This window comes from Dipodomys spectabilis, unplaced genomic scaffold, assembly GCF_019054845.1.
Source record: "Dipodomys spectabilis isolate Male_0828 unplaced genomic scaffold, ASM1905484v1 ptg000092l, whole genome shotgun sequence".
Lineage (NCBI taxonomy): Eukaryota > Metazoa > Chordata > Mammalia > Rodentia > Heteromyidae > Dipodomys > Dipodomys spectabilis.
In genome coordinates this window covers 7,747,785-7,766,013 of record NW_024870769.1, presented here as the reverse complement: position 1 = coordinate 7,766,013, position 18,229 = coordinate 7,747,785, and the positions used below count along the sequence as shown (strand labels likewise).

Sequence of the window (18,229 nt, the reverse complement as noted above, 5' to 3'; positions counted from 1 at the left end):
TACATTTTGCCTGGAACAATAACTTCCTTTCCTTGCCCGTATGTCAGTACACTTTGGCTGCCTCTACAGCCTGTTGGAGTCTGAGTTCATTTAATCCCACAAAGTACTAAACAACGTCTGGTCTTTGTGGGGCTGTAATTCTACTCCATGGCTTCTACTTTCATTTGCCAACTCGGATGTCTTCATGAGCTAACAGCGCACAGTTGAGTGTTTGAAGCGCTTACAATTGGAATATTTCATGTCAGGCCTGCTGCCATTCTCTCTCTGCTATTCTCTTTTCAGGATGGCTGGGGCACCTCCAAGTTACTCTTTCGTGGCTTTCCCGCCACGTACTAAGGATGGCCTGGTGGTGTTTGGGAAGAATTCAGCTCGTCCCAGAGATGAAGTGCAGGAGATTGTGTATTTCCCAGGTGCTGATTATGAGCCTGAAAGCAAGGTGGAGGTGAGTCACGCGAGTACGTGGAAAATTCTAGTTTTAGTATGTTCCTTGTTTTATAATTTAGTAAAGTACTTTCATAGTTCCAAAGTTAAATGTATAAAACAGATAGGCTCATAGGAATCTACCTTCTATCCTTGTTTCTTTCAATGTATTTTCTCCAAAAGAAGAACATGTTTGGAAATTCTTTGTTTAAAAATTTACATGCGTTTTAATGAATTACACGCACATGTGCTGCTTTTCTCCAAAAAATTATCAATACTGTATGTGTCATCTATGTCTATATAATTTTCTCCACATCGGAGCTGGGAAGATGGCTCAGTGGTAGAGCGCTTGCCTTGCATGCCTGAGGCCCTGGGTTCGATTCCTCAGCACCACATAAGAAAAATGAAAAAAGCCGGAAGTGGTGCTGTGGCTCAAGTGGTAGAGCTCTAGCCTTGAGTTGAAGAGCTGAGGGACAGCGCCCAGGCCCAGAGTTCAGGCCCCACAACGGACCCCCCCTCCCAAAAAAAAGAAATGTACTCATAATTTTCTCCACATCGTTTTTATTTACATTATATTATATGTTATATTTATTAAACTTGTATGTTAGAGATCAAAATATACAGTATGTATTGTAGACACTGAATATGCTTCATTGCATTGTATTTCACTCTATAAATGTATCATTGCTTAACTAACCCTATCTGCTGCTGGATATTTTCCTCAGCCTTTTGCTGGGGAAATATGAAGGTGAAATGTGAATAATGTTGAAGTAAATAGTAGCCTTGCACATTTATCACAATGTCCATTTGGTCTTATTTGTTATCATGTTAAAAACTATCCATGAAGCTGGGAGCTGGTGGCTCATGCCTGTAGTCCTAGCTACTCAGGAGGCTGAGAACTGAGGATTGCAGTTCAAAGACAGCCTGGGCAGAAAAGTCTGTGAGACTCTTATTTCCAATAAACCACTCAGGAAAAGCTGGAAGTGGCTCTGTGGCTCAAGTGATAGAGCACTAGCCTTAAGCACACAGAGGTTCAAGGACACTGCCCAGGCCCTGAGTTCAAGCCTCAGGATTGGCAAAAACAAAACAAAACAAAACTATCCATGAACTCCTGTTTATGTTTTATTTTTAGTTTTTAATTGTTATTATACAGATAATGTACAGAGAAGTAACAGATATGTAAATCAAGAGTACATTTCTTTAATGTTACTCCTTCCCTTGCTCTCTCCCAGTCCTGTCTTGAGTGATTTAAAGACATCATTTTTGTCAGTGTTTCTTGATGATGGCTGAGTCACAATGTAATTAAATAGATAATTTTACTTAGTGTTTTCAAATTTCCTCCAATGGGTATTTTACTATCTTGTGTTCTCGCCCACAGTGTTTGACAATACCTATTTCTCCATATTTCTAGAGTGTGTTGTCAGACTTTCTGTAACTATATTATGCTAGTTTTATCTTCTACTATTTTAACCAGATTGTTTTATTGGTTGTATAGCTTTTTTGATGTTTTCCACAAATATATATATATATATATATATATATATATATATATATTTTTTTTTTTAATTTTGTTTTTCCATCTCTAATTATTTTTATGCCTGATTTTTCTGGCCTGTACCTTGGTTAAAGTATAGGTAGTGAATCTTTGCCTTTGTGTCTAAACTGAATATGGTTCCCATTAGTGCCTCTACATTAAACAAGTTGCTAGCTCTGGGACTGAGTTTTATTTAGTTTTATCAAATTAAGAGCTCTAAATGAACTATTTTGAGTGTTTTTTTTAAAACAACACTATTCAGAAATAGGTATTATATTTTGTTGGAAGTTTTTTCCCATTGATAATGGAGTTAATCATTCAACTTTTTTCTCTGGCAAATTGAGACATGTTTGCATTCATGTAATTTTGTGATATCTTTTGCTGTTGACGTCTAGTTTTATTCCAGTATGATATGACACAATACATTGAGTTATTTCAGTTTTCTTATATTTTCTAAGACTTGTTCTATGTCCTAGAATATGTTCTATTTTGGAGAAATTTCCATGGGCTGCTGAGAAGGATGTGTATTGTGCAGCTACTAGAAGAGATTCTCTGTAGCTGTCTGTCTGTGAAGTGTGGTCTATGGCATCATGTAATTCAGAGGTTCCTATGTTGATTTTGTTTTGGATAACCTATATCTTGGTGAGAATGGATTATTAGAGCCTCTCACTATTATTGTGGTTGGTTCTATCAGTGCTGGTAAGTCTAGAAATGTTTGTTTAATAAACCTACATATGCTCCCATTTGGTGTATATATATTGACAACTAAAGTTTTCTTCATAGATCATTCTTTGTCTCTTTTGATTGCTTTTTAGTTTGCGGTTTATTTTGAGAGATATAACTATGGATACTCCTGCTTGTTTTCAGGGTCCATTTGCTTGGAAAATCCTTGCCTATCCTTTAACACTAAAGCATTCATTTTTCTTTGTCACTGAGATGTGTTTCGTGTAGGCAACACACGGGAGTCTTTTTATTCCAAGTTACCATTCTATGTCTTTTGAATGATGTGTTGAAACATTAATATTGTGTTTTCCCATTTTCTATTTATGTATATAATCTCTTCTATTTTATTTCTGTTATGTTTTCAGAAACGTAAAGAAAATTAGAGCAAGTGCCCATAACCTTCTCACTTTTCCTTCTAAGCTCTCCTTTATCAATATCTTGCATTAATTTGGTAGACTTGCCATAGATTGATAAATCAATATGGATGCAGTATTAACTAAAATCTTTCATTTATTCTCTTTGTATGAGATTTTACACCGATATAGTGAGATGTACCCACAATTATAGAGGAGACTTTTACTACTCTTAAAGTTCTCTCTACCCCTCACATAGTCATCCTTTTCTCCATCTCCATAGTTTTGACATTTTAGAAAATGTGTAATTGGAATTATATGGCAGATGGCCTTTTCAGATTAGTGGCACCTTTCACTTGTAATTTCTTCCATGTCTTTTCCAAGATTGATAACCTATCCTTTATTACTCACAATAGCTCAGTGTGTGAATGTACTGCATTCACCTATTGAAGGACATCTTGATTGCATGCAAGCTTTGATAATTATGAATACAGCTGCTGTAAGCATTTGTACCATTGCCCTGTCTCGTTCTCCTCCTTTCTTGTTTTTTAATGATGGAGTTGTGTTTAGAGACTATGATTCTCATTGTCTTTCGGCACATGCTTCTGAGTCTGCTCTTTTTTTTTTTTTTCTCTCAGTGATGATAATTGCATTTAATTATTTATTTAGGTGTGTAAGGTCTTGCGCTAAGTTTTTACAAGCTGGTGAACCCTGAGAAATTGTTTCTCCCACAGAACTATAACCACACATTCCCAGCTGGTATAAATATATGGTTGAACTAACAGTAATACACATCATTATTTTATCAATTACATAATAGGACAAATTAGCGAGTATCCAAATATTAAGTTACACAACTCAAAAGGCTTATAAAATATTAGATATCTGCTCAATTTCATTAGCAGAAACCCATTTATTTATTTATTTTTTTGCAAGAGAGGCTGGGAAGAGAAAGGGGGAAACAATAAGGTGGTAAAATCTTCTAAGTGGAGAAAATACAGTATCAGAAATTTTATGATTAAGAATTTTAGCTAAAACAAAGGATCTATACTTTAAAAATATTTACTAAATTAAAGCACATACTCTACATGTTCTGCACAAGACAAAGGCAACATTGTACTAAAAATAATCAATAGCTCCCTCCCATATTTTCAGGCTCTTCCTGTGAATCTGCACCTCAGAGTGCCAACATTAAATTAACTGTAAGGCTTTTCTGTCTGGAAACATTAGTAAAGACATGTGCTTCTGTAACAATGAAGACTTTCAAAATGGAGGTTTCTCGTAATAGCATAAAGACATATAGAAAGACATTAAATAATCACCTTAAGACTTGGTAGAAAAAAATATCAATGGTTACACAAACCTGATGTATGAATGTGGAAGATGTAAACATAAAATGAACAGGCAAATAGCCAGTTTAAAATGTTTGACATGACTGAAGGAATAAACCATATAGGTCTTGAGTTTCTGGAATTTCGGTTCTAAATGGTATTAAAAATATACAAGTATTGTGCTGGATATTTTGGCACCTAATGTTTCTAAATTTTTTATATATTGATAAAGATTCTGGCATGGGAATATATATATGTATATATAGGCACATATATATGCACGTATATATGCACATATATATATTTTTTTTTTGGGGGGGGGGGGGTTGGTTTCCTTGAACTCTGTGCCTGGGTGCTGTCCCTTAGCTCTTCAGCTCAAGGCTAGTGCTCTACTACTTGAGCCACAATGCCACTTCCGGTTTTCTAGTGGTTAATTGGAGATAAGAGTCTTATGGACTTTCTTGCCTGGGCTGGCTTTGAACTGCAATCCTCAGATCTCAGCTTCCTGAGTAGCTAGGATTACAGCCATTGGCACCTGTCAGCATGGTTACTTAAAAATGTAACTCAATGATTTTAGGAAAGGCCAATTAATATAAGTGATGAGCACATTTTAAATGCTCAACAGCAAGAATTTTGTCTTTTCTTTTTGCTAAGTGTCCAAATAGGTCAAGCAAAACCCAAACAACAATAATGTCAAGCTCACAGCCTGAAAAACTGCTTTTCAATATTCCTATGGAAGTTTTACTAGACTCATTCATCAAACCAATATTGTTATGGCAAATTAGGTTCCACTACTGAAGCAATGGCACCAGACACCCAGTTTTATTGAATGCAACAGTTGTTTCTGTGAACATTGGCATATTTAAAGCTTAGCCACATTTTAGGTTGGTACTTTTCCAAATACAGAAGCTGCTTGCTGTTAAAGGCTCCACACCGCTTTTGTCTTATGAACTGTACTGCATTTTCATATTTCATTCCACCTTCAATTAGTGCCGGGGCAACAAGCACTGGAGCTCTCCCAAGGCCTGCAACACAATGCACAGCAATACAGCAACCAGGTTCTTCATAAATTTTTATTTTTATAAGACTTAACCAGTCATTATCAATCTGGTTGGAGGGTAACACACCACCATCAAAAGGCAACTGAGAACATGGGTGCCTTCTTTCTCCACCAGAGTAGTGTCCTAAGTTGCTTCACATACTCTTACAATTGTGGTAACTCCATACTTCTTAAGTTCCTCAATAAACTTGTTTAAGGCTGCATTGGTTGGATTGTGTGTAATAAGGAATCTCATGTTCTTGTACGTGACTTCCACAGGAGCAGGGTGATTCATTCGAGCCACGTTAACTTACTTAAAACACTCAGTAGGGTTATGAAGGGAGTTAAAAAGTTGAATACAGGAAAGATACAAAGAAACTGAAGTCTACTTCAATAGACTCCACTTAAAATTCTCAGTGCTTCATGAAATTGGGAGTAATGATAAATGAAATGAACCTCCTAACGGGAAGTAGCAACTCTTCAATTCAGTCATAGAAGGCAATAGAAGGCAAGTGCACTGAGGTTTACCCCCATCTGGTCAGAACTCTAGGAAAATGCTCTGCAGATTACAATCCAACACTTCTGTGACCAGGTTAACCACTCTTATAGGGTCTTCTTGGTGGAGTAGAAATGGATTTCTACAGTTCACTTGTCTGCATAGAGGTTGTGCTGTGTCTGGCAGTAATCTCCACTGCCCTTCAGAAATTCCATAAGTGTGTGACCAAGAACACCACAGAGCTGAGGAATATGTCTGCTCATTGAAGATTGTGGCCTCCTCATACATCCAGTCCCAAGGCGGCAGCTACAGGGCAGGAGGTGGCGGTGGTCATCGCTGGGCATTGGCGGTGAAGGCCCTGCGGGCGGCAGGGAGGCACCAGACTTGCATGCAGTGAGCCGCTCCCCAGAGAGCCCGAGTCTGCTCATTGACTTAAGCCCCACAGTCACACTCATCTCCACACTGTCTTTACCTTGAGTATAGGATAGTGGGTTCTTTGCCACTTAGAGGCCTATGAGCCACAATTATTGTCTTGTGACTTTTCATAAAAGTTACCAAACAGATTTTTTTTTAAACTCAGGAGTGAGTACATCTCACAAAGCCATCTATTCTTCATCCATTTCGTGACTTTAGAGACACATGTCTTGAAATCCCAGGAACTTCTTTCCTGAAAATAACCACATGCAAAAAGTCATCCCGATTACTCATCCATCCCGCAACCCTCTGAGTTGTTCTATTCTTCCAGGAAGTCTGCCCTTCTACTTTGTCCACCCACCCCCTTGTCATCCTCTCGTTGGTGGCATCTATCCATCGCCTACCATAGTCAAGTTTATTCTTCTTCAGACTAGGAGCATAAGAAACAAGTTGCTTCAGCACCAAAGCAGTTTTGTTCAGCCGCACAATTGGCTGACAAGAACATTAGAATTGTATATCTTTTTAGCCTTTTCTGTGTGAGCGTTCTGGGTTTTTAATTCCCCTATGTTTGGATTATAGGGTAAAATAGATAAATATGTGTGATTTTTTTAAATGCTTCTCTGTCCTCTCTGAGGATGCTGTACCACTGATGCATCACACAGTGCATTCTGAGAACAGTACCTCCACTGACTCCCTGAATATGGTATGCTGTGGTGTGTGTGTGTGTGTGTGTGTGTGTGTGTGTGTGTTTTGTGAGAGCATGCCCATTTATAGTATGTATCTATTACATAGTCAAACCTTCTATTTAGGAAAACATTGAACCAATATCAGAATGCTGTTCCAGAATAAACAATGGATTTTGGCTACATTATTTCTACATGAGGACCAAGAAACTGGTTTTGTCAGTTTAAGGAGACAGAACTCTTGATTAGCAGAATTATATTTGATAAATAATACTTCTTGAAAGTCTTTTATTATTAAGTAATAATCTCATCTCCATTTTTTTCTCTCCATTGCTTTTCTTCTTTTGGAAGATAAATTTTAATTTATGTATTTTTTTACACTATATGAAGTGCTATGTAGACCAATATTCTCAATGAGGTTATATAACCTCAATGAGGTTATATAACTCCCCAAACCCCAGGTTTTGGGGTAGATTTTTTTTTGTCAGTCATGGAGCTTGCACTCTGGGCCTGGGTTTTGTCCCTGAGCTCTTCAGCTCAAGGTGAGCGCTCTACCACTTGAGCCACAGCGCCACTACTGGTTTTCTGGTGGTTAACTGGAGATTAGAATCTCATGGACTTTCCTGACCCAGTTGGCTTTGAACAATAATCCTCAGTCCTAAGCCTCTTGAATAGCTAGGATTATAGGCATAAGCCACCAGCACTCAGCTGGGGCAGACTTTTTGGTTGATTGTTTTTTCTTTTCATTATTAGTGAAAATAATTAGGAGAAGCATCACAGTTAGGAAAATTGTATGGTAGAGGCTATGCATGTGGGGTATGGGATATTGTCACCAGATGCAGGCCACCAGTTCTGGTGGCCAGAGAGTTCTAGTCTCATTGGAGAAGGAATTCAAGGGTGGACACAGGAAGATACTTAAGAAAGATCAGGTTTAGTAATGCAAAGCAAAGCAAAGCAAAAGCTAGACAAAAGTATGCCCTCCAGATGGGATAGTGGGCAGGCTCAAGATGGAGCATTGCACTGGAGGTCCCAAATCTCAAGCTTTTATTGGGGTTTGCAGACTTGCGTTGGTTAGTACTGAAAACTGGAGTATTGTGCAACTCATTTCTGAAGACTGAGCTATATCTTTAGCTCCTGCTTCATATTGAGTCCAGGAATTCATGGCCTTGGATGGTCAGAGCAAGGCTGTCTTTTCCCGCAGCTATAGAAATGATGCATGCATGCCATGAGTCATTTGTTAACATCAGCAGCCAAAATGAAATTTCTTATCATTATCCAAGTCATCATTCTCAGTAATGTGAGGTGAGAAATAGTGTCTTGCCTCTTTCCTTAGTTCTGAGTTCTTAGTGCTGAGCTCAGGCTTCCATGTTGCATACCCTTATAGATCTCTTGAAGCTTCAGGGAAATACCAGGCAGTGTTCATCCAAGAGGTGGTTAAGGGCATTATTTGTCTTGTGACCTTGTAGTGTTTAGACTTACATGAACCTTAAGGTTCAAGTAGCAGGCCCATCACTGCAGTAAAAAGAATTGAAATCAAACATGCAAAAACCAAAGAAACACATAAACAACCCTCAGTGATCATGAGCAATGTTTCTTTTTAGGTTTGCAGGTTTCTCCAAATAAAGCTGTTTCTCCAAAGTGTCCCATGTTCCCTGCCTTTCTTTCTCCATTCCCCACATTTAGCTGACTCATCAGCATATCTCACAATGGTTTTTGCTGGTGGTGCCAGGCCTGTGTTCACCAGTTGAGTACAGTAGGAAAGGCACAATGGCTGCGTTTCATTAACTGAAATGCTTATTGTGTGAGTGTCTGTTCCTTTTTCACTGGGTGACATCCAGAAATAGTGTGTGCTGGAATGAGGGTGGTGTAGGCGCCTGCATGAGGCTGATCTTGCTTATCATTTTTAACCCAATCCTTCAAGGCAGTAAAGGGCTTGCTCTGAAGGCTTTGCTTCTGTCTGGGAAGCCTTTTCAAGGTGTTTCCATCCTCAATCATGGCAGGTGTGCCCCATCCCATATTTTTTAAACCTCATGATTTCCATTAGGCAGCACTGACATTTGCGCTACCACACAAACTGTTCTTACATTGTCATGTGCATTTGGTACCCCAAAGTCACATTGCTGATGGATTAGTTTTATAAAAGGCAGAGTAGGACTCCCCATGAGGTAGCAAGGCAAATTGCTCATCTCTTTATGGGGTCTATTTAAATAATGTAATAATTTAAATTGAGGACTTATCCACTTTGGTAAAGAGCCATTAAAGATTCATCTATGTGGAGCTCTCTGTGGAGAACATTTTCTCTTTTGCTTTTCCTTTTCTAACAGGAACTTACCCAGAACATTTGATTTGGGGCACTGTATTGTTGTATTGTTTTTTGTTTTAGTTTTTTTTTTTTACACAAAAAAGATTCCAGGTTCTTTTTGGGTGTATGTCCTGGGTGAAACTTACGCTCCACTTCTTTGCTTCATTACTAATGTGGCCATGACTCAGGTTAGTGAATTTTATTTAGAAAAGTGACTAACTGCAGAGCTGATGTTCTAGATGGGGACTTTACAAAATTTAGCTAACTGAATCTAGTATAAGTGTTCTTTGTGAAGTCTGCTTCCAACCTGTATTTTAAAATAATTTTTTAAATAATCAATTATAGGAGACTGATGTGATCATCTTTCCCTATTCTACCCCTAATTCTAGAGGTAGCTGTGATTACCCAGATTTAAAACACAATGGAGCTATCAAAGAAAGGCCTTATTAGGCCCAGACTCCCATGTTCCTTAACGAAGAAGCCACAAGGGACCAGTGTTTCTCTAAGGCTTCTGCTGTTTTGGCTCATTGGCTTTCAGGATAGTGCTTACTAGAGGTTGATTTGTCCCATCTGGCTACTTGGGGATCCCTTTTCTTCCTCATCATTCTAAATTTGGCCTGAAAAATGTCAAGTTGGCTGCATATATTTTGAACTCCCACAAGGACCATCTGGTCTTTTATTTATTTATTTTTGGTTGCTGTCATTCTTTTTGTGGCACTGGGGTTTGAACTTAGAGGTTCACACTTACAAGGCAGATAATCTACCCCACTTGAGCCATGATTCCAGCCCTTTATGCTCTAGCTCTCTGTGTGTGTGTGTGTGTGTGTGTGTGTGTGTGTGTGTGTGTGCGCACGCGCGCATGGGCACTGTCCCTGATCTTTTTTACTCAAGGCTAGCATTTTACCACTGGAGCCATAGCTCTACTCTTGTTCTTTTGTTTGTTAATTGTCTCATGAACTTTCCTGCCTGAAGTTGGCTTCAAACCTTGATCTTCAGATACCAGCCTCTTGAATAGCTAGGATTATAAGCGTGAGCCATTGTCATCTGCCTTGCTCTGGCTGTTTTTGAGAATAGGACTTGCCTTTTCCCAAAGTGGGCCTGCCCTATGAGCTTTCTGTCTGCTGTCTGTACTTCTTACTACAGCTGGTTATGACAGGTGTATACCATCACATCTAGCTGCTTCTGTTGAAATGTGACATGTCAGAATTTTTGCCTAGAGGGCCTTCAACTGTGACCTTCCTGATCTCATTCTCCAAACAGCTAAAGTTATGGGCATATCCTGATCTTTTTTTTTTTCTTCAGTGGATTGTGGGGCTTGAACTGTCCCTGAGCTCTTTTGCTCAAGGCTAACACTTTATCACTTTGAGCCACAGCTCTACTTCCAGCTTCCTCGAGGTTAATTGGAGATAATTTTCACGAACTTACCTGCCTGGGCTGGCTCTGAACTGTGGTCTTTAGATCTCAGCCTCCTGAGTAGCCAGACCAGTGGCCTGAGCCACTGGTGTCTGGCCATATCCTGATCTTTTTGCTTCAGTGTGTAACATGCTTATCAGTTGGTTCTCAGCAGCACAGTGAGGACCTCCCTGAATCATGAACATGCCACGCTCATCCTTGCTTCTTTCTCAGGCTCTTAGCTCTTTCTGGAATACCTTAATATCTGTCCCCATTCTTCCAAATAAATTCAAATGTAAACCATCTGACAAAACCTCTAGTCGCTTAGGTTCTTTTGAGCCCTTATTATGCTCCTTAGACTTTTGTTAGCCACATGTCCATCTATCCATCCATCCATCCATCCATCCATCCATCCATCCATCCATCCATCCATCCAAAAAAGAAAGGTTATTGATGCCTACTCTTCACCACCATAGGATATGTGAACTAAACAACCAAGACATGTCCATCTATCCAACCATCCATCCATCCCAAAAGAAAGGTTATTGATGCCTACTCTTCACCAGCCATAGGATATGTGAACTAAACAATCAAGACATCTCTTTCTCTTGTTGAATTTACATTCTAGATGGGGAGACAGCAATAGCACATGTTCAATAATGTAGTAATTTAGAAACGAATAAATGACATGTTAATGGGAAGTCATATATGATTGATCAGATGGAGGCATAAGATGCCAAACATATGAAATGGGCAGGGCTCAGTGACATGTACCAAAGTCATCATGATAATTACAGTAATTTTGTGTGTCCCTCTCCTTCCTTCCCAGAAAAAAGGACAGAGACTGGCTATACTCTTTACACCAATAGAATTCGGCTTAAAATGCCTTGAATGTACTCAGTGCTCTATAATTAGTCAAATGGGTTTTTCAGGCTCACGGGTGGTCAGAGCTATGACACCCTCAGATAACCTGGTACCCTAGTCCAACCAGGGGCCATGATATGAGGAAAGAGAAGGAAGAATGGGTAGGTAAGGATGTGAGTGATTATCCCCACTCCAATAGCACAACTCTTCTTCATTTTGACTAGTTTCATTATGTTTTTGCTTCTGTATGAGAGTTTGAATGAAGGAAGTGTTCTAAGGTTAAAATACTTTGGACAAAACAATTTGTTCTAAATCAGCTTCCTCGTTTTCCAGTGTGGCCTCAGGAAGGTGAGATGTACATGTCTAACTACAGTTCTAACATAAGTTTGAAATAGATCTCTCTGAGTTAAGGGCATGGCTCAAGTAGTGAGTGTGTATGTAGCATACATAAGGACATGGGTTCAAACCCCAGCACCACCAATGAGGAGAGAAAGAGGGGGAAAGAGAAAGGGAGGGGGAGAGAGAGAGACAGAGACAGAGACAGAGACAGACAGAGAGAGAGACAGAGACAGAGACACACAGAGAACAGAGACAGAGACAGGAATAACAAAAGAAGTTTAGCTCTCTGGGATGGCTTCCTTATTATCTACCTTATCAACTTAATATGAGACTCTAGAGGGGCAGACAGGAAAGTACATTGTTATGCAACAGTCCAGTGTCAGTATTATCATATTCTTCCCCCTTTTCTACCATTACTGCAAGCATGTTGGTGGTTTCTGTATTTCAGGAAGCACTGAGGATCATTGCAGGCTCAGGATACCTCCCATATCCAGACAATGAATTTTCCCTTTACTCTGCATTCTGTCAGGCTTTTATATGAAGTTTCATTTGAAGCTATAGCTCATAGAACACCAAAGAAAAATGGAAAAATATGCATGAGTTTTGTAAATGAAAACAAAGATCTGTGTGTGTTTGACATGCTGATAGTTATCTGTGATTATGGAGATGACTAGTTATAAAATGTTAGGGCAATGATTGGCTGGATATCTGGTTTCAGACAATTGCTCTACTTTGGAGGTGCTGTGAATAGATTGGCTTGAACCAAATAGACTGAAACTTACCATGGAAATCATTCCCAAGGCATTTCATTTTTTGACTATATTTGTAACTGATGAGATGGCTTATGGTAAATACAAGGTGGGAAGTAAGTGGCACGTGGTATCTGGCATGATGGTGCTTTCTTTTTTGTCTTCATATTTTAGTGCACTTACATTTCGATTGACCAAGTTCTGAGGACCCATGCCATAGTGATAAGCAGACCTGCCTGGCTTTGGGGAGCAGAAATGGGAGCCAATGAACATGGAGTATGCATAGCCAATGAAGCCATCAATGCTAGAGAACCTGCTGCTGAGACTGAAGCCTTACTGGGGATGGATCTGGTCAGGTACTGTGCAATGATTCTTTGAAGCTACTGTGTGGAAGAGGTTGGAACCAGGAACAGGATATATTTCCTTCTAAGCCTCACATTCTGTAATACCTTCCTCCTAAAGATGATGTGTGCTTCTTCATAGAAATTTTGAGGTGTGAAAAAAAGAATAGATTGTAATGGAACATTATTCAGCAGTATAAAAACATCAAATACTGCAATGTGCTATCATATGACGATCTTAAAAGTATACCAAGTAGAAGCTAGAAAACTCACCTATTATATGACTCTATATGAGATATAAAAGAAGGCAAATTCAGAGAGGCAGAAAGTAGAATAACGGTTGCCTAGAGTTGGGGTGGGGTGTGGTGGAATGGAGAGTGATTTCTAATGGGTATAAGGGCTTCTTTTTTGAATGCTGAGAATGTTCCAAACTTAGTAGTGATAGTGGTATAACTTTGTGTATAGGTTAAACTCACCAAACTACAGTGTAAGTGGTTGAACTTTACTGTATTTGAAATACACTATTATTATGAAAGAAAAGATTTAAGGTGTAAAAAGCAAACCCTGAAAGAAAAAAGAACACAGATCACTTTTTTTTCTCCCCACTCTATATCTCAGTTGTCTTTTCTTCCTTTTCTTCTTCTCCCAACTTCTATGTTCCAGAAGGAGCTCGATGTAGGTGCTGAAAGGGCAGGGATCTTTGTCTCATTGCTCATTCCCATGTTATAAGCCCTGGATACTGGCACGCAAAGGGTTAACAACATCTAAATTTTGAAAGAATGACTATAGGAAATGCTAGGGTAGGTCAAAGCACATTTTCTAAGTGGCTTTCTTTTGACTGAAATAATGAGATGAAGTAGAATGGTGCCATAGTTGATGAAAGGCTAAGCTAGAAATTGGCAGTCTTGGTTTATAGAGTAGATAGACCAAGTTGCATGTCTGTTGAGCCATGTTATCTCAATGTTTTCAACATGAGGTTTAGAGGAGATGACCTAAGGCTAACCTCCCATGAGAAGGAACAGGGATTTGGCATTCATTTATTTACTCATTATTTCATTATCTTCAAAGAGTTGTACAAAGAGGTTTTAATTCAGTAAATCAGTTTATAAGTACAATATATACAATATAATAAATCAATGTCATCCCTTCCTGACATTGGTTTTTCTAAGGGGAAACTGTACCTTTGCACGGGAGCCTCTGACTCATTGCGTCTACCAACCTAGTAGGAAAACCCTTTGGGTAAACCCTTTGCCTTTATGCAGTTCTTACCTTTCCTTACTATTCCTGGTTCTTATAAATGTGGAACAGCTTTCTCAAACTGTAGACAGGAAAGAAAAAGCCTAATATTTACCAGGAGGTTTGTCTTGATTCAAGTAATAAAATGTATAGAATGACAAAAGCTTTGAATTTATGTTTTGACAGCTCTCGCAGTCATTTTTAATCCCTGTACTTAACAGTCTGAAAACCGAGAATTAGCAATGAAAAACATGACTTTTACATCTATGATTTATAATCTTGTGTTTTGAGTTGTTATATTTACCGTGTGGGATTTATAGAATTGGCAAAAATCATTATGTTGATTTTAATTTCTAAGGGATGATGATCTAAGTCTTGAATAATTATTAACAGGCATGTCCCAAATACATTCTTTGCGCTACATTCCGTGGTGACATGAAGAAACTCAAAACTCTTAAGGAATTTTATTCTGAATGCAAGGAGAAGACAAAAAATTGAGCAATGGAAAATTTAAGATTTTTAACAGGAGAGAGATGACTCATGGAGATCTAAGAGGTGATATCACAGGAATCCTACAGTGTTTTAGTGTATGGCCTCTGGCAACACTGTTGGATGCTCAGAGATTGTCACAGGCATATTTCAGATGCTTTGAGGAGATGTGTTTGACTTGGATTTGTAGAACTGAGGAAGGGAGACAAAGAAGATATATTTGTTGTGCTAATTAGCAAGGCTGGGAATAATGACCAGTGTCGGGAGTAGATAACCAGAAACAGCTGAACCTTAAGCTTTTCTCTCTTTTGCTTTTGTTTTGCCTTTGTGTGCTCTCTCCCTTCTACCCCCCTTCGCTCTCTCGCTCTCTTGCTCGCTCTCACTCAGAACTGGGATTTGAACTCAGTGTCTCACTCTTGTTCAAGAGCACTTGAGTCATATCTCCATCTCCAGCCCTATTTTTTTGCTAGTTATTTCAAAGATAGAGTGGCAGGGACTTTTCTTCCTGAGCCTGGCAGGTTCTTCATAATAAAACCACATGTATCTTCATAGTGAGTAGGGCTTTGCCTTCAGTGTCTGGTTTAAGGTGTGGTCTCAGCATTAAGTTAGATATGATCAGCCAAGCCTGTAAGATTTTAAGGGTCCATTTCACATTAAGCAATTCCTAAAAGTGACTCCTGAGCTAAAAAAAAACCTAAGATATTTCTAGGGAAGCTCTAGGTGATATCTATGCTTTGGCTCCACAAACCAAGACTTGAATGGCCAGGTTCGAAGGCAGTGGTTATCAAAACATGTCTGGTGAACAAACACTGCTAGGGACATGTTAGAAATGTAAATTCTCAGTTCCATCATTCTACTGAATCTAAATGTGTTTAGTCTGTTAAACAAGAGCAGGGTTTGCTCAATAAAAGTGAGGAACCACTGCTGGAGAGGAAACTCTTCATGTGTTGACTGAACTTCTCAATTTGGGGCTCAGTATCTTCCTAGTCGTTGCTGTTTGTAACCCTAGTCCTTGCTTTGCTCTTGCTTGTCCTCATGATTAGCTGCCAGCTCTTTCCAGGACAGCCTCTGGGAGAGTAGGCTATTCACATTTTCCATTCCACCGTGAAGCTCTGTGAGAATGTAGCTGATTATTCAAAGAATAGAGTGGCTGCCCCTTATGTACTCTGGGACTTTTTACTTTCCCACTGCATATCAAGTTCATGTTCAGTTTCAAAAGAGGAGGCTTACATGAATGACAGCAGCAGTTCAATAGGAATTGACTAAAATAAAGGTACAGTTTGTATGTTCCTTAGATGCTTGTGAGAATGCAAGCATTAGGCAATTGTGTGAGAATTCATTTCTAGCAAGCATGGATGCTAGAATCTAAACTGTCTGTTTTGTGCTTTTCTTTACATCTTTTCCTCTCTCTCTCTCTCTTTCTTTGCTGGTTCTAGGGCTTGAACCCAGAGCTTGGGCACTGTCCCTGGGCTTCTTTTGCTCAAGGCTAGCACTCTGCCATTTGACCCACAACACTACTTCTGGCTTTATCTGAGTAGTTTATTGGAGATTAGAGTCTCTCGGCCTTTCCTGCCCAGGCTGGCTTTGAACCACGATTCTCAGATCTCAGTCTCCTGAGTAGGATTAACAGCACGAGTCACTAGTACCTGGCCTCACAAATTTTTTGACAATTAGTCCTTTTTCTACAATGCAAAGGCACATGAACATACACACATAAACACAATATCCAGCAGTTACACAGAAGCCAACAAAGATGGGATTTATTTTCTGATGTTAATGAGTCTCTTACAACTCTAGGTCTGTCTGTTGTGATAATGAATCTGGGCATCAATATGGAAGAGAACCATGAGGCTTCAGCCTTTTTAGTATACAGGGACATGTTTAATAATCAATGAGGAACATCAGAGAGGTAGTCTTTTCTGATAGTTTCATATGTAAATGTGGTGTCGACCACAGGCCCAAAGACCAGGAGTCCCAGGTTCTGTCCGGCCACTTGTTCCCCTATGCCAAATAAAAATACATGATGAAGGACAGAGGAAGGAGATTTATTACATAGCAATCATGGGAAGACAGCACTTCAGACCATCTTCAACCATCCTCCAAGGTCTGTACCTTGGCTTAAGGTAAAATGGGGAGAAGAATTAGGGGCAGAAAGTGAGAAAAGTATTAATAGTTACAGTCCCAGGACACAGATGAGGCCTAGTTGGCCACTAGCTCAGTCTTTGTCTCTGGAGGAGATCTGGAGAAGTTATTACTTTATTACTGGAGCAGAGTTTTGGCTGTTTGTATAAGATGATAAAAAAAAGACACTGCCTATTTGAGGGACAGTATGCCTTCCACACAAGATGGTTATCAATGAATCTGGCCTTTCTTGGTGACTGCAAAATTGACTGTAGTGGAAAATAGCTTAGATCAAAGGTCCCATATACAAAGTTGGGGGACTTGTAGTTAAGTCTTAGGACCCAGCAAAAGCATCTTTTAAGTTGTCTTTTACATAAACACTTCCACTGTGATAGAGTTTAAGATGCCATGATAGATTTCAAGATGCTTAATGAAAGACAATCCCTTGACTCTTGAGCTGGTACCAGCTGGCTCCTGAAGGTCACCACTGTCTCTCTGTGTATTGTGCCTCTTCACTTTACATAACTGCTTTACATTTCTTTCATTTGCTGACTTATGCTCTTCTAACTGATTAATGCTGGCATTAAAACTCAGTCAATCTCAGTATTTCGAACATCTCATTCTGAACACATTCATCAGCTCTCTGCATGTTAAACACACAAAATCCTTGAAATCAGGGGGAGAATTAGGAAAGATCTAAAGTTTGTTGTTAGTTGTTAGAAAATGTGAGAACTCACAGATAATGGAAAAGAGTCCCAGTCAATACTTGTAGTGGAACCCATATAATTAAAGCCACTGCCTCCTGAACACTCTGAGAAGATATGCTTTGTGTATATTATTCTATTTAATCATCACAATACAGTGAAGTAGGTCTGTTCCTTATGTTTGGTAGATTAGGAAACTGGAGCTTTGGATGACTAAAGGGCTTGCCTAAGCCCTAGATCTAGAAGATGGCTGAGTCAGGACTACTAGTGCCTGCTAAGCTCTGGGAAAGGGATTGGGGGGCAGATTCCTCTTTGTATTAGATCACACCATGCTTTTCTCAGTGAGATGAGAAACTCAGGACACTGAGAGATACAGATAAGTCAAAAAGTATCATACACTTTCCCCCTGTCTAAAAAGGAAATGCTAACACATTTTAGGTTGAAGTGGCATTTATTTATGATATATGAATCAGAGCAGCCTTCATTCTACAAAATAGAAAAGGAGCTTGCTCCTACCAGACAAGAGCAAAAGAGGAGATTTTTACCAAATGGAGATATGGAAACAGAAGAGCTGAAAAAAATCTGATAGGTTAATCAAGTAATCAAGTTACTTCAAGGTTTTTTCTTTCTTTCTTTCTTTTCTTTTTTCTTCTTTCTTTTTTTTTTTGTGACAGTACTTGGTCTTGACCTCCGGACCTG

General features: G+C 39.2%; 1 protein-coding gene and 1 pseudogene across 1 annotated transcript in view; one reads left to right on the top strand and one right to left on the bottom strand.

Moving 5' to 3' along the window:
• The window catches only part of Scrn1 (secernin 1), a 65,154-nt gene that overhangs the window by 22,095 nt on the left and 24,830 nt on the right, over window positions 1-18,229 (top strand). Inside the window, exons 2-3 of the mRNA XM_042685074.1 lie at window positions 283-442; window positions 12,814-12,995. Coding sequence (XP_042541008.1) covers window positions 284-442; window positions 12,814-12,995 — 341 coding nt within the window. The 5' untranslated portion in view covers window position 283. The remainder of the gene's footprint in view (window positions 1-282; window positions 443-12,813; window positions 12,996-18,229) is intronic.
• Window positions 5,149-5,732, bottom strand: LOC122112213 (annotated as a pseudogene).